General features: G+C 54.4%; 2 protein-coding genes across 3 annotated transcripts; one reads left to right on the top strand and one right to left on the bottom strand.

The window, feature by feature from the left end:
- Nucleotides 1-168: 168 nt before the first annotated feature.
- On the top strand, nucleotides 169-6,151 carry Cfb (complement factor B). Of its 2 annotated transcripts, XM_052164560.1 has the most exons (18): nucleotides 172-427; nucleotides 515-748; nucleotides 1,284-1,469; nucleotides 1,562-1,735; nucleotides 1,874-1,975; nucleotides 2,076-2,212; nucleotides 2,397-2,535; nucleotides 2,876-3,007; nucleotides 3,106-3,207; nucleotides 3,376-3,513; nucleotides 3,910-4,007; nucleotides 4,432-4,549; nucleotides 4,754-4,907; nucleotides 5,000-5,076; nucleotides 5,250-5,350; nucleotides 5,430-5,562; nucleotides 5,634-5,683; nucleotides 5,945-6,151. In XM_052164560.1, the coding sequence occupies exons 1-18, from the start codon at nucleotides 367-369 to the stop codon at nucleotides 6,098-6,100; spliced, it is 2,292 nt and encodes a 763-aa protein (XP_052020520.1). In that variant the 5' UTR covers nucleotides 172-366; the 3' UTR covers nucleotides 6,101-6,151. The 2 variants fall into 2 exon arrangements, with proteins under 2 accessions (XP_052020522.1, XP_052020520.1); XM_052164562.1 differs by lacking the exon at nucleotides 5,945-6,151 and having other exon boundaries at nucleotides 169-427; nucleotides 5,434-5,562; nucleotides 5,634-5,687.
- Nucleotide 6,152: 1 nt separating this feature from the next.
- Nelfe (negative elongation factor complex member E) lies at nucleotides 6,153-12,221 on the bottom strand. Its single transcript, XM_052164564.1, has 11 exons — nucleotides 11,938-12,221; nucleotides 11,619-11,701; nucleotides 9,979-10,048; nucleotides 9,739-9,884; nucleotides 8,897-8,971; nucleotides 8,746-8,783; nucleotides 8,261-8,592; nucleotides 8,030-8,174; nucleotides 7,877-7,931; nucleotides 7,578-7,680; nucleotides 6,153-6,445 (listed from the first exon to the last, which is right to left on the bottom strand). The coding sequence occupies exons 2-11, from the start codon at nucleotides 11,691-11,693 to the stop codon at nucleotides 6,375-6,377; spliced, it is 1,110 nt and encodes a 369-aa protein (XP_052020524.1). The 5' UTR covers nucleotides 11,694-11,701; nucleotides 11,938-12,221; the 3' UTR covers nucleotides 6,153-6,374.
- Between the last annotated feature and the right edge of the window lie 112 nt (nucleotides 12,222-12,333).

Here is a 12,333-nt window from a genome sequence, read left to right as displayed (position 1 = left end):
CAGTCGATGGAAAAACTGCTCTCTAAGTGGGGGGTAGTGGTGTTGGAGGTCTGTGCTTGTTAGGAGGGTCTGGGGGGCTCTGAAAGGGGAGTTCTGGCCCTTGGTCGGCAAAGGGTGGGGCTCGCATAGTTTCTGTTTCCTCACTTGGCAGCTCAGGGGCCCTCCTTCATGAATGTTCCGGGAAGCAGCGACTGCGCAGGGCAGGCTGGGCAGACTGCAGGTGCCAGAGCAGATTGCATAAAAGCTCAGGGGCTGGAGGAAGAGGGGTGTAGCCAGATCCAGCACTGGAAGTTCAGTCTGGGCAGCAAGTCAAGTAGGCACCCAGAGTGAACTAGAGAGGGCTTTGGGTCACTGGCCTCTCTCCCCATGAGGATGGAGAGTCCCCAGCTCTGCCTGGTCCTCTTGGTCTTAGGCCTGTCCTCTGGAGGTAAGCAAAGGACAGTCCATCCTCATTTTGTCCCCGGCCTCTGCCTTTGGCCTTCTGGGGCCATGCTTCACCAGCCTTTCTCCTCAGGTGTGAGCACAACTCCAGTGCTCCAGCCCCAGCCCCAGAGCTCCTGCTCTTTGGAGGGAGCAGAGATCAAAGGCGGCTCCTTTCAACTTCTCCAAGACGGTCAGACCCTGGAGTACCTGTGTCCCTCTGGCTTCTACCCATACCCTGTGCAGACTCGAACCTGCAAATCCACAGGCTCCTGGAGCGTCCTGCAGACCCGAGACCGAAAGATTGTCAAGAAGGCGGAATGCAGAGGTTGGAGGCTTGGGCGTGTGGGCAGTGGGTGGCTGGGCAGAGCAGGAGGCTTGGGCGTGTGGGCAGTGGGTGGCTGCGCAGAGCAGGAGGCAGTTAAGATGAGAGCTTGGGGACTGGCGGCCGGAGCTGCGGTCTAGCTGAGCATGGCTGGATGAGGGAAGGCAGTGAAAACAATACTCAGAAACCAGGAAAGGGAGTCCAGAAATATAGATCAGTTGGTAGAGTGCTTACCCACCATGCCCACAGCAGTACTGCATGAAGCAGGTGTGCTGTGTGTGTGACCCTAACACTCGGGACGTAGGAGCAGGAGGGGGAGACGCTCAGTCATCTTCAGCTTCATAGCAAGTTTGAAGCCAGCCTGGACTACATGAGATCTTGCCTCAGAACAACAACAAAAAAAATAATCCACAACACAAGAGGAGGGGACAGTAGGGTTGAGAGGACTGGGCAGGCACTGTTTCTCAGTGACAGGATTTCTAAGACCAGGAAGGACCTAGAAACAGCGCTTGGTGACTTTTACCTGTCTTTCCTAAAGCAATACGCTGCCCACGACCACAAGACTTCGAAAATGGGGAGTTCTGGCCCCGGTCCCCTTACTACAACCTGAGTGACCAGATTTCTTTTCAATGCTATGATGGTTATGTTCTCCGGGGCTCTGCCAATCGCACCTGCCAAGAGAATGGCCGGTGGGATGGGCAGACAGCAATCTGTGATGATGGAGGTGAGAACCTGGTCACCCCTGACTTTACCCGCTGCTGTAGGGCTTCACCCTGGGAATGCATGGGCACTCAAATTGTCTTCATGTCTCTGCAGCGGGATACTGTCCCAACCCTGGTATTCCTATTGGGACAAGGAAGGTGGGAACCCAGTACCGCCTTGAAGACACTGTTACTTACCACTGCAGCCGGGGGCTTGTCCTGCGTGGCTCCCAGCAGCGAAGGTGCCAAGAAGGTGGCTCATGGAGCGGGACAGAGCCTTCCTGCCAAGGTGACCCTTGACCTGCCCCCAGGGTCTGCTTTTGCTCCATTGGCTCCACACTAGGAGTCTCTCGTCCTGAAATCCCATCACCCTGTCAGTGTGTCCTCAGTACTCCAGACACCTGACCTACTCTCTGACCATCCCTAGATTCCTTCATGTATGACAGCCCTCAGGAGGTGGCCGAGGCATTCCTATCCTCCCTGACAGAGACCATCGAAGGAGTCGATGCTGAGGATGGGCACAGCCCAGGTTTGAGTACAGGAGGGAAGCTGAGGAGGAAGCCCAGGGAAGGATGGGTGGTCTGTCAGGTGCTGTACATGCCAGAAGCTGAGTCTCTCCTGGCACCTAGGGGAACAGCAGAAGAGGAAGATTGTCCTGGACCCCTCGGGCTCCATGAATATCTACCTGGTGCTGGATGGATCTGACAGCATCGGGGCCAGCAACTTCACAGGGGCCAAGCGGTGCCTCGCCAACTTGATTGAGAAGGTAGATCAGAGCTTCCTCTGAGGTGAAGGGACCTTATCTGGACCTCACTGCCCTTATAGGACTGGTTTCCTGTGTCCCCAGATCCTCTGGGTCCAGGTCCTGTTGTCCTCCAGCCTCCTCCCTGTCTCAACAGAAATGCTGACCACTCACCACTGTTTTTAACACAATGGCCTCTTGCTCACAGGTGGCGAGTTATGGGGTGAGGCCGAGATACGGTCTAGTGACATATGCCACAGTCCCCAAAGTGTTGGTCAGAGTGTCTGACAAGAGTAGTAGTGACGCCGACTGGGTCACAGAGAAGCTCAACCAAATCAGTTATGAAGGTCAGAGGTCAGGGAAGGGAAAGCTGGGAGGTGTACCTTGGGCTGTGGTCAGAGGCTGGGGCTCTTCTGGAGAAAGTAGACAGACTATTACTGGTTGGACAAGTGTCCTTGGGCAATGGAGATTGTTGGGAGAGCCAAGGGCAAGTGGGTGATAACCCAAAAGTTAAACATTGCCTGGACTTGGTGGCACAAGCCTTTAATCCCAACATCCAAAAAGCAGGTGGATCTGAGTTCAAGGCCAGCACGGTCTATATAGAAAAAGTTAAAGAATGTGGGATCTCAGTTATTGTAGACTCCTGAGGTGCAAGCCTGGCTTAGAAGATAAGTTCTTTGTCTATAGATCACAAGCTGAAGTCAGGGACCAACACCAAGAAGGCTCTCCAGGCTGTGTATAGCATGATGAGCTGGGCAGGGGATGCCCCGCCTGAAGGCTGGAATCGAACCCGCCATGTCATCATCATTATGACTGATGGTAAGGCCTTTCTTCTACCCATCCTCCCATCTCCTTCGTGTGTCTCCAGATGGTGTATCTTCCCTGACCCACTTTCATGACCCTCATGTTTCCCAAAGGCTTGCACAACATGGGTGGAGACCCTGTCACTGTCATTGAGGACATCCGAGACTTGCTGGACATTGGCAGGGATCGCAAAAATCCCCGGGAGGATTATCTGGGTGAGCGGCCCACTGGGGACCCGGCGCCCTCAAAGCCTCACCCTGTACCCCTGGCTCTCCCCCTTTATCCCCCAGGCTCTCTGCCCCTCCCCCTGGCTCTCCCCCTCCCCTTGGCTTTCTTTCCCTTCCCCCTCTCCCCCTGGCTCTCACCTCCCTTCTCCCCTGCAGATGTGTATGTGTTTGGGGTCGGGCCTCTGGTGGACCCTGGGAACATCAATGCTTTGGCTTCCAAAAAGGACAACGAGCGGCACGTGTTTAGAGTCAAGGACATGGAGGATCTGGAGAACGTTTTCTTCCAAATGATTGGTAGGAAGACTGAAGGGGTGCAGAGGGAGCTGCGGACTGAGGCTGCTGACTTCTCTCACCCTTTGCCCCAGCCATGCTTCCCCAATGTCTATTCTTGCTTCCTGACATTCACTTTCCTGGTTTCTCACAACCACAGAACTCTGACAGCTTATTTTACAGATGTAGAAACGAGGTTGAGCACAGCAAGTCATCACCAAGACTGTGGCTAAGATGCCCAGTCCTCAGCTTTCCTGATCAATCTTTTTTTACTGCACCACGGGGCTCCTCATCTAACACACAGAACCCTTCGCCCTGCTCACTCCCCTTCCCTTCTGGGCCCCTGCTACCAACAGACACACAGGGATCCAACAAACGTGGCTACAATGACTTGAGCCTTCAGTATTCTTTCCCTGACAGATGAAACCCAATCTCTGGGTCTCTGTGGCATGGTGTGGGAGCATCAGAACGGCAATGATTATCACAAGCAACCATGGCAAGCCAAGATCTCAGTCACTGTAAGCATCCAAGCAGTGGGGACTTGTGGGAGGGAAGGGAAGAGGGCAGAGGGCAGAGGGCAGAGGGCAGAGGAGGGGAATGTCTACACTAGCTGTAATCCTGGCTGAGAAGTCAGGAGGCTGAGGCAGGGTGGAGATTCATAGCCTGCTTAGGCTACAGTGAGCTTGAGGTCAATACAGTAACTTAGGAAACTGCCTGAAAATGGAAAAGGAAGCTGGATGTGGGGCACACACACGCTGGTGCCCTGGCGTTTGCAAGTGAGAGCAGGACTGCCTTGAGTCTGAGGTCAGTCTGGGCTACAGTCAGGCTGTGCTAATGGAATGAGAAGCAAGCTGGGCTACAGTGTTCCAAGCTCGTATACAGCAGCCTCCAGCAACACGCGCGTGCACACACGCACAAGGTTAATCTGCCCTGGCTTCCTAGCGCCCTCTGAAAGGACACGAGAACTGCATGGGGGCCGTGGTGTCTGAGTACTTCGTGCTGACAGCAGCGCACTGCTTCACGGTGGAAGATCAGAAACATTCCATCAAGGTCAGCGTGGGTAAGGATGTAGTCAAGACTCGGCGTCCAGGCTCTTCAGGAAGCACCGCTATGCTATGACCTGTAGCTCACCTCTTCTCAGCACAGCCCCTCCCTTAAACCCTGGCCAGTCGTGGATGTGGATGGGAAACAGAACCTGAAAGAGGAGATGGGGCCAGTGGCTGGAGGCTTCTTACATTAACATGGTGCGCACTCCTCCTCTCAGGGGGTCAGAGGCGGGACCTGGAGATTGAAGAGGTCCTGTTCCACCCTAATTACAATATTAATGGGAAAAAGGCAGAAGGAATCCTCGAGTTCTATGACTATGACGTGGCCCTAGTCAAGCTCAAGACCAAGCTGAAGTATAGCCAGACTCTGAGGTGAGTGAGGCCGAGTCTCAGAAGCTAGGCAAGGCGGGCTGGAGGCCCAGGGCAGAGCAGGCTGTGGTCCCTCACTGCACCTGTCTCTGCAGGCCCATCTGTCTCCCCTGCACGGAGGGAACCACAAGAGCCTTGCGACTTCCTCAAACAGCCACCTGCAAGCAGCACAGTAAGGCACAGTCTGGGACAAGACAAGGATGAGACTTGCAAGACAAATGAGTCACAAGAGGTTGTTGCAAGTGTCGCGTTCAAGGCCTAAGGGCCCGAGGGACATCTGTGAGGGACATCTGCCGGGTGAGAAGCGAGGTTCAGCTGGCATGAACGACCCTATTACTTTTCCAGAGGAAGAGTTGCTCCCTATGAAGGACGTCAAGGCTCTGTTTGTATCTGAGGAAGGGAAGAGGCTGACTCGGAAGGAGGTGTACATTAAGAATGGGGACAAGGTGAGAAGGGTTCAGGACAGCCCCCTCCCCCAGGCTTCCTTCCTGAGCTAGCGTGTTTACCACACCTTTGTCACTACAGAAAGCCAGTTGTGAGAGAGATGCTACAAAGGCCCCAGGCTACGAGAAGGTCAAGGCTGCCTCTGAGGTGGTCACCCCCAGGTTCCTCTGCACAGGAGGGGTGGATCCCTATGCTGACCCCAACACATGCAAAGGTGAGGAGGTTCTCTGGCTACCTGCGAGCCCACAGGCCCAGTCTTTCCCCTACAGCGTCTCTCTTCTACAGGAGATTCCGGGGGCCCACTCATTGTTCACAAGAGAAGCCGCTTCATTCAAGTGAGTGGCCCCTTTTCTAGTCCACTGGGGAGAGGCCCAGGGTCACACACAGAAGGCTTGACGTACAAGGCTGGAAAAGGAGGCAGCACAGGCCCGCCTCATCTCACAGCTATGTTCTTAGCTGGCCAGTGAAAGCCCAGTGTCTGGCTTATGTGCACTATGAAAGACAGGGAGCTGGGCTCCTAGGGCACTGCTTTAGGCCATCTTGGAAGCTTTCTGGGATTATGTCAAGTGACCCGTGGCATGCCCTTCTCTACACAGGTTGGTGTCATCAGTTGGGGAGTAGTGGACATCTGCAAAGACCCGCGGCGGCACCAGCTGGTCCCCTCTCACGCCCGGGACTTCCACATCAGTCTCTTCCAGGTGCTGCCCTGGCTCAAGGAGAAGCTCAAAGATGAGGAACTGGGTTTCCTATGAAGAGCTTCCTGCTGGGTGGGGTGAGGACAAATTAAAGCCGCTACAATAAAAGGCGTGTTCCACATCTTTTTGGGGTAAGGGAGCAGGGGTGTGCACTGGTTAACATCAACACTGACAGCCGCGTTTGAAGGCTTAACTTCAATCCCAAGTTCTGAAAGGCTAGAGGCTGACGGAGATGAAAAGCTTCTACCCCAGGATTTTACTGAGCCAGCTTGGGGGCATATGAGGCACAAGGAATCCAGCTTCATGTCCTAGAAGCCATCCACAAGGTTTCCTATAGATCGTCACTGTACACAATCTGGGTCCTCTTGTCCCGGTGGCAACCCTTAGGGCTGTTCTGGACAGCTAAGGAGGGAGGAAAGCAACAGTTAAGGTGTGAAGCACAGTGGCCTTAGATCTGGGGTCCAGAGCCCTGGCCCTGCTCCGCCAGGGCCTACTCTGCCCTCTGGTGGCCATAGCCTCACTGTGGCTTAGAAAATCCAGAATGTTAATACAGTTAGACATGCGACTGTTAACGTCATGGAAATTACAAGATCAGAATGTCTCTGTGGTCTTACTGGTGTTATACTGGTCAATTCTGGTTCCTTCCTGGTGTCTGCAGGAACTTTGCTTACTCCTGCTCCAGAAAAATGTTTCAGGCAGAACAGGCTGTCCACACTGAGAAACCCTACAAGGGCCTCTTGGAACCCAAATGCTCAGCTTTTCTGTCCTCATCCTCTCCATCCCAGCCAAGGACTCCCTGTGGGCTGAGGCAGGCCTCCTCTCTGCTCTTGGACCCTTTCCAGAGCCTCAGCCCACAGCTCAGAGCTTCTGGGGCTGCTCTCGGCTCCGCCCCTCCTTCAAGCTCCCTTGGCTGCAGACTCCACACGGGCCTAGCCAGCCAGGCCTGCTGGAGGCGAGCTCGGCACCATAGAGCCCAGCATCCTGACGTTCTTGATTCTCTAAACCAGTGTCGGGTCACTTTTTAATCTCCAAACCCCCATCTCTGATGGTTCCAGATGCACAGAACACTGATCCACATCTCCATGCCTGGTCTACCTGAGCTCCAGACCCACAACACCAAGTTCAGATGGTACTCAGGCTTAGAGGGGCAGCCTGGCTCCTGCTCCCCTGTCTGTGACAGTCACTGCTGGGGGACCCTGCTCTTTTTTTTTTTTTTTTTTAAATGGCTTTTCAAGTCAAGATTTCTCTGTATAGCCCAGGCTGTTCTGAACTCTGCTCTGTAGACCAGGCTGGCCTAGAACTCAAGAGACCTACTGCCTCTGCCGCCTATGTGTTGTGACTGAAGGTGTGTGCCACCACTGAGAGGAGGGACCTTTCAGTGCTGCTCTCCTTCCCTCACCTGACAGATTCCCTGGCAATTCTCCACGCGCTGCCTACGTGAAGATCCTGCTCTTGGGCAGTTTAGGTATCTCAAAGATGTCAAGGGAGCAGCAAGTGCTGTGCTTCGGGGAGGAGGAGGGGAGCCTCAGCTTACCCAGGGAACCCCAGACGGATTTGCCGGTAGCAGCGTCCAGCATGGGCTGTTTCCGGGCTATGTTGACTTTGAGTTGCACAGATTCCACCTGGGTCCCATTGAGCTGTGGGACAAGAGGGGAGGGACAGAGGATGGCATTACATGGAGCCAGGTGCTGCCGCCCTGGGAGGACACCAAACAGGAGTGTGAGGATGAAGGCTTTCTCAGTCAGGAGAAAAGTTTCCTCTAGAAGCAGGTATTGAAAGGAAGGAGCAGGAGGAAGACAGGAAGGATGGGAGGGACAGTCTGGAAGTCCCAACCTCAGCAACGGCCTGATCTGCAGACTCCATCTTCTCATAGGTGACGAAGGCACAGCTGGGTGAGAGAGAAAGCAGAGTCAGGGGGCTCCCTGGACCCAGGGTCCCCATATGCTGGGGACCAAGCAGCTTCCTCCCCAGAAGGTTCGTCCTTACTTTCTGGGTGGGTCCATGGAGAGGTCAATGATGTTTCCAAAGGGAGAGAAGGCCCCTCGGAGGAGGGTGGGCGTCATGTCCTCTCCGTACACATACAGCGTGTTCCCCTTCCGAGGGGCCCTGCGTTCGGGGAAGGAGTCTGACCCTGTGGGTTAGGAACCACAGTCATCAAGGAGTCCACCTCACCTTCTACTTAGCAGGACCCACCTAACCCTGGCTGTGACCACTCACTGCGGAAAGGGCCCTCTCGGTCCCGGTCCCGCTCTCTGTCTCGCTCGCGTTCTTTGTCTCTGTCTCGGTCCCGGTCTCTGTCTTTGTCTTTGTCCCGGTCTCTGTCTCTGTCCCGGTCTCTGTCTCGCTCTTTGTCCCGGTCCCTATCTCGGTTCCCGTCATGACTTCGGTCCCTGCTGCGGCTTCGGGGAGGGGAGGCTGAGGAGCGGGCACCACCGTGTTCTTCATAGCTCCAGTCAAAGCCTCGAGGTGGGCCGTCGCCAGCCCCGGGGGCCTCTGCTTCTTCTCCATCTTGTCCCAGTTCCCTAAGCCGGTCACTGGAAGACACAAAGCTGGGGGAGGCAGACAGTGAGGACCAGAGGGGGCTTGGCCTCCTTCCAGACCTGTGGAGTCAACACTGCCTCGCAGCTGGCTCCTCCCACTCTAGCCCTAACTGTCCAGTCACTCTGGCCTCTGACCCCACACCACATGGTGTTCTCTCTAACCTTTCATACAGTGATTTCCTCTGGGGACGTCTGGATGGCTGAAGGGAAAGAAAAGACAGAGAACAATTAAAATGATTCCCAGGTGCAGGAGTGGGTCCACAGTATGTGGGTCTCTTGTTATTCCCAACCCCAGCCCCATAGAAACCGTTACCTCCTGAAGGTCCTCATCAGCAGACATGCTCCTCTGGAACGGCTGGAAAGTGGGGACAGGCCCCTTCTCTGGGTCCTGGAAAGGGGTAGATACACGTCAGCGTGGGCCAGGAGAGCTCTTCCCTCTCTCTCCTCGGCTTCTCTTTTGCTCCTGTTACACTTCTTATGATGTGCTGGTCTTTTTGACTGATTATTTTTGTTTTTTGTTTTCGAAACAGGGTTTTTCTGTGTAGCCCTGGCTGTCATGGAACTCACTTTGTAGACCAGGCTGGCCTCAAACTCTGAAATCCGCCTGCCTCTGCCTCCCAAGTGTTGGGATTAAAGATGTGCACCACCACTGCCCGGCGAGTGGTTTTTCAAGATAGAGCTTCTTTGAGTAGCTCTGGCTATCCTGAACTTGCTCTGGGGACCAGACTGTCCTTGATGTTAGAGCTCTCTCGTGTCTGCTCCAAGTGCTGAGATTAAAGGTGTGTGCCATTATGTTCACTGATGTGCTGTGTTTTCAGTAAGTGGCTTGGTTTACTCAAACCTCCCTTCAATGCAAGAAGCATCGATACCTCCACAAATGTGGAAGAGATGTGGGCACCACCCAGGTTTCTCCGTAGGAGACAGAAACCTAGTGCTCCAGTGGGCTGTGGTGACAAAGGCTACTTTTGAGGCTAAGGCCAGAGCATCCCTTGAGTTCATGCGTACAGTCAGATCCTGTCTCAAGGATCAAGAAAGACTGGAAGTAGAGAAGCACCCTAAGCTTCAGAACAGCACAGCTTGCTCCTATGTGAGCACACATGCCCTCCCCGCCCCCAGCTGATGCCGGGCTCCCCGGAGGGTCTTCCGGTGTGCTACCTTTAACTTCCCTTCCAGGGTCCGAGAGCGTTTGAAGCCCGAGTTCTTAGTTTCAGCTTTGATGGCACTGATGGCTCCTGATTTCACCAGCTGTTTGGCCTGTTCTGTTGCTGTGGCAGTATCCACCACAGGCTGCTCTGACAGTGCTGGGGAGAGCGGGAGGGGGAGGGGAGAGCAGATTATGCGGGCTGAGGAGGAGGCCCTACCCTGCTGCCCCCCTGGACTGTCTCTATCACTCACAGCGTTTGACACCACCCTGGCTCGCCGTGCCACTGCTGCTTTGCTTCTTTAGAGCCAGCAATGCCTTTTTCTGGAAAGGAGAGAGGTCGGTGAGAAGAGAGGTCTGCCAGTCAAGGCACGGGCCTCTCAGGTGCGTGTGGCATCCTGGTCCTGGAGTGGTTCATCCTGCCTCCACATCATCATGAAGCCCACAGCATTTAATAGCCATGCTATGGTGTCTACAGGATTTCTAGTCTCACACTTTGGAAATTGAAAACCAAAAATACCTGAGCCTTACCATATAAGCTGCAAACAAGCCTTGAATGTCATCCTTGGGGATTTTATCCACCCATCTCCCATCTTCTGCATATTTAATGGGGCCATGCAGAATCAAAACACATAGTTCCCACCCTTAAGAAACTCAGAATCCAGGAAACAGCGACTAGACTGACAACCAAGAATAATCAAAGGTACTAACCACTCATGTCAACACTTTCAGGTGCTTAAGTGGCTACTAAACTGAGACCTGACAGAATCACCCAACATAGACAGAAAAGATACCTTAGACAAAGAAATCAAAGTGGCAAGAACACAGAGAAGGTCTTGGAAGGCATGTTTTAAGAGAAAATAATTCTGTCTCTTTTGACAGGTATGCTGAGCTGATATTTCAGGGCTCTGCTCTACACACAATGTGAAACCTCTGAAGTGTTTTCTTTCTTTCTTTTTTTTTTTTTAATTTGGTTTTTTTGAGACAAGGTTTCTCTGTGTGGCACTGGCTGTCCTGGAACTCACTCTGTACACCAGACTGGCCTCAAACTCAGAAATGTGCCTGCCTCTGCCTCCCAAGTGCTGGGATTAAAAGTGTGTGCCACCACGCCCGGCTCTCTGAAGTGTTTTCGATGGATCAAGCGAGTCCCCAGAACAACACAGCAAAACCCGGTTCTGAGAGGTCTGTGTGCAGGAGTAAATGAAAAATTGCTCAGAGGTTTCACTAGTAAGGAGAGTGAGTGCTGAGGATGGTGGTGTGCACCTATAGTTCTACTTCCTGAGAGAAGCTGAGGGAGGAAGATCACAGGAGCTTAAAAAAAAAAACCCACCCCGGCCACATACTGAGATCCTGCTGGGGAGTGGGGGTGGGGGACAAAGTGGAAGAGGGAGGAAGTCAGAAACCATTGACAGACTTGACAAATGTTTTGCTGTGTAAATAGTACAGAAGCCAAAGGAGAGGAAGAACTATTCCAAGCTACCCAAAGCCACATATTTTCAGTCCAGCCTGGGCTAAGTGTGAGACCCTGTCTGAGGTGGGGGGTGGAGTGGGGTGTCAGAGATGAGAGATTTTAAGGCCTATTAAATGTAGCAGGTCCTATCTAGAAGCAAAGGGAGGGGGAGATCAGACGGGAAGAAGACATTAACTTGGGGAGCTGATGATTCACGAGGCTCTGGATGGAACTGGGAATCCAAATGTAACACTCTCCTCAGGGAAGATGATAATTCCATCGGCGAGGACCAGAAACGAGGGGAGAGTTCAAACAAGACTGGACATTGCTGCCGAAGCCCCACTGGGAGGTCCGCTTGGGGTAGGAGGCAGGAGAGCCCCCACCGCCTCGCACTCACCCCAGGCGTCCTCAGAGTCGGGGAGAGCTGGGCCGCCACTCCCTTACCTTTTTCTTGAGTTTGTTGAATTTCTTCTGCAGTGCCTCTTCCTCTTCACTCAGCCCCGGAGGTATCACCAACATGTTGGCTCCTGGTTCAAGGGCAGAACCCAAGACATCATTCTCTACTGTCACCATTCAAAATTCACACGTCGTCCAACTTGCGTCCGTGCTGTATGCACCCCAACCTCCAGGCCCGCCTACTCCAGCCTCCGGCCTGTTCCCAACCCCTTGTTTCTCCGAGGCTGCTCGTCCAGCCTCCTGTTCATTGTAATCAACCGGCATTCCCGCCTATGTCCAAGGTCCAGACACTAGAGCCTGGGGGTACCTCAGCCCGGAGAAGGGAAAGCACTCCCTGCGACGCCAAGGCGATGGCTCCCGACCCCCATGCCCAGTGGGGTTAGGTCAGCCAACCTCGGGGTCCGGTGGGCAGAGAAGGCGGCCGGGCCCGCGCAGCGCTATCTGGGCAACCAGAGGAGGAGGAAGAAGAACCGGGGGCCGCGCGGGGAAGGCGCGAAAGATGTGAGACGAAGCCCTCACCTGAGGGGGCGGCGCCCGGGCCCGCGGTCTCCGGCGCCGCCGCGCGGGCTGCTGCGCGCGGGCTCGGGGCGATGACGTAAAGGGGCGGGACACGCGGTAACCTAGGCGGCGAGGCGCAGCGACTTCCGCCCGGCCTTGCCCGCCTCCGAGTCCGGCTTCGGCGCCGCGCTCGCCCACGCTCCGG

Source organism: Apodemus sylvaticus, chromosome 19 (genome assembly GCF_947179515.1).
Source record: "Apodemus sylvaticus chromosome 19, mApoSyl1.1, whole genome shotgun sequence".
NCBI lineage: Eukaryota > Metazoa > Chordata > Mammalia > Rodentia > Muridae > Apodemus > Apodemus sylvaticus.
Note: the sequence above shows the minus strand (reverse complement) of the source record. Positions and strands in the feature narration are given on the sequence as shown.

Excerpts from the sequence above, each read along its gene's own strand:
- Cfb (XM_052164560.1), top strand. The coding sequence starts at position 367 with ATGAGGATGGAGAGTCCCCAGCTCTGCCTGGTCCTCTTGGTCTTAGGC. Across the intron at positions 1,976-2,075 it reads TGAGGATGGGCACAGCCCAG|GGGAACAGCAGAAGAGGAAG; the intron begins GTTTGAGTACAG and ends CCTGGCACCTAG. Across the intron at positions 5,351-5,429 it reads ACATTAAGAATGGGGACAAG|AAAGCCAGTTGTGAGAGAGA; the intron begins GTGAGAAGGGTT and ends TTGTCACTACAG.
- Nelfe (XM_052164564.1), bottom strand. The coding sequence starts at position 11,693 with ATGTTGGTGATACCTCCGGGGCTGAGTGAAGAGGAAGAGGCACTGCAG. Across the intron at positions 7,681-7,876 it reads CAGATCAGGCCGTTGCTGAG|CTCAATGGGACCCAGGTGGA; the intron begins GTTGGGACTTCC and ends CTTGTCCCACAG. Across the intron at positions 6,446-7,577 it reads ATCCGTCTGGGGTTCCCTGG|CTGTCCAGAACAGCCCTAAG; the intron begins GTAAGCTGAGGC and ends CTCCCTCCTTAG.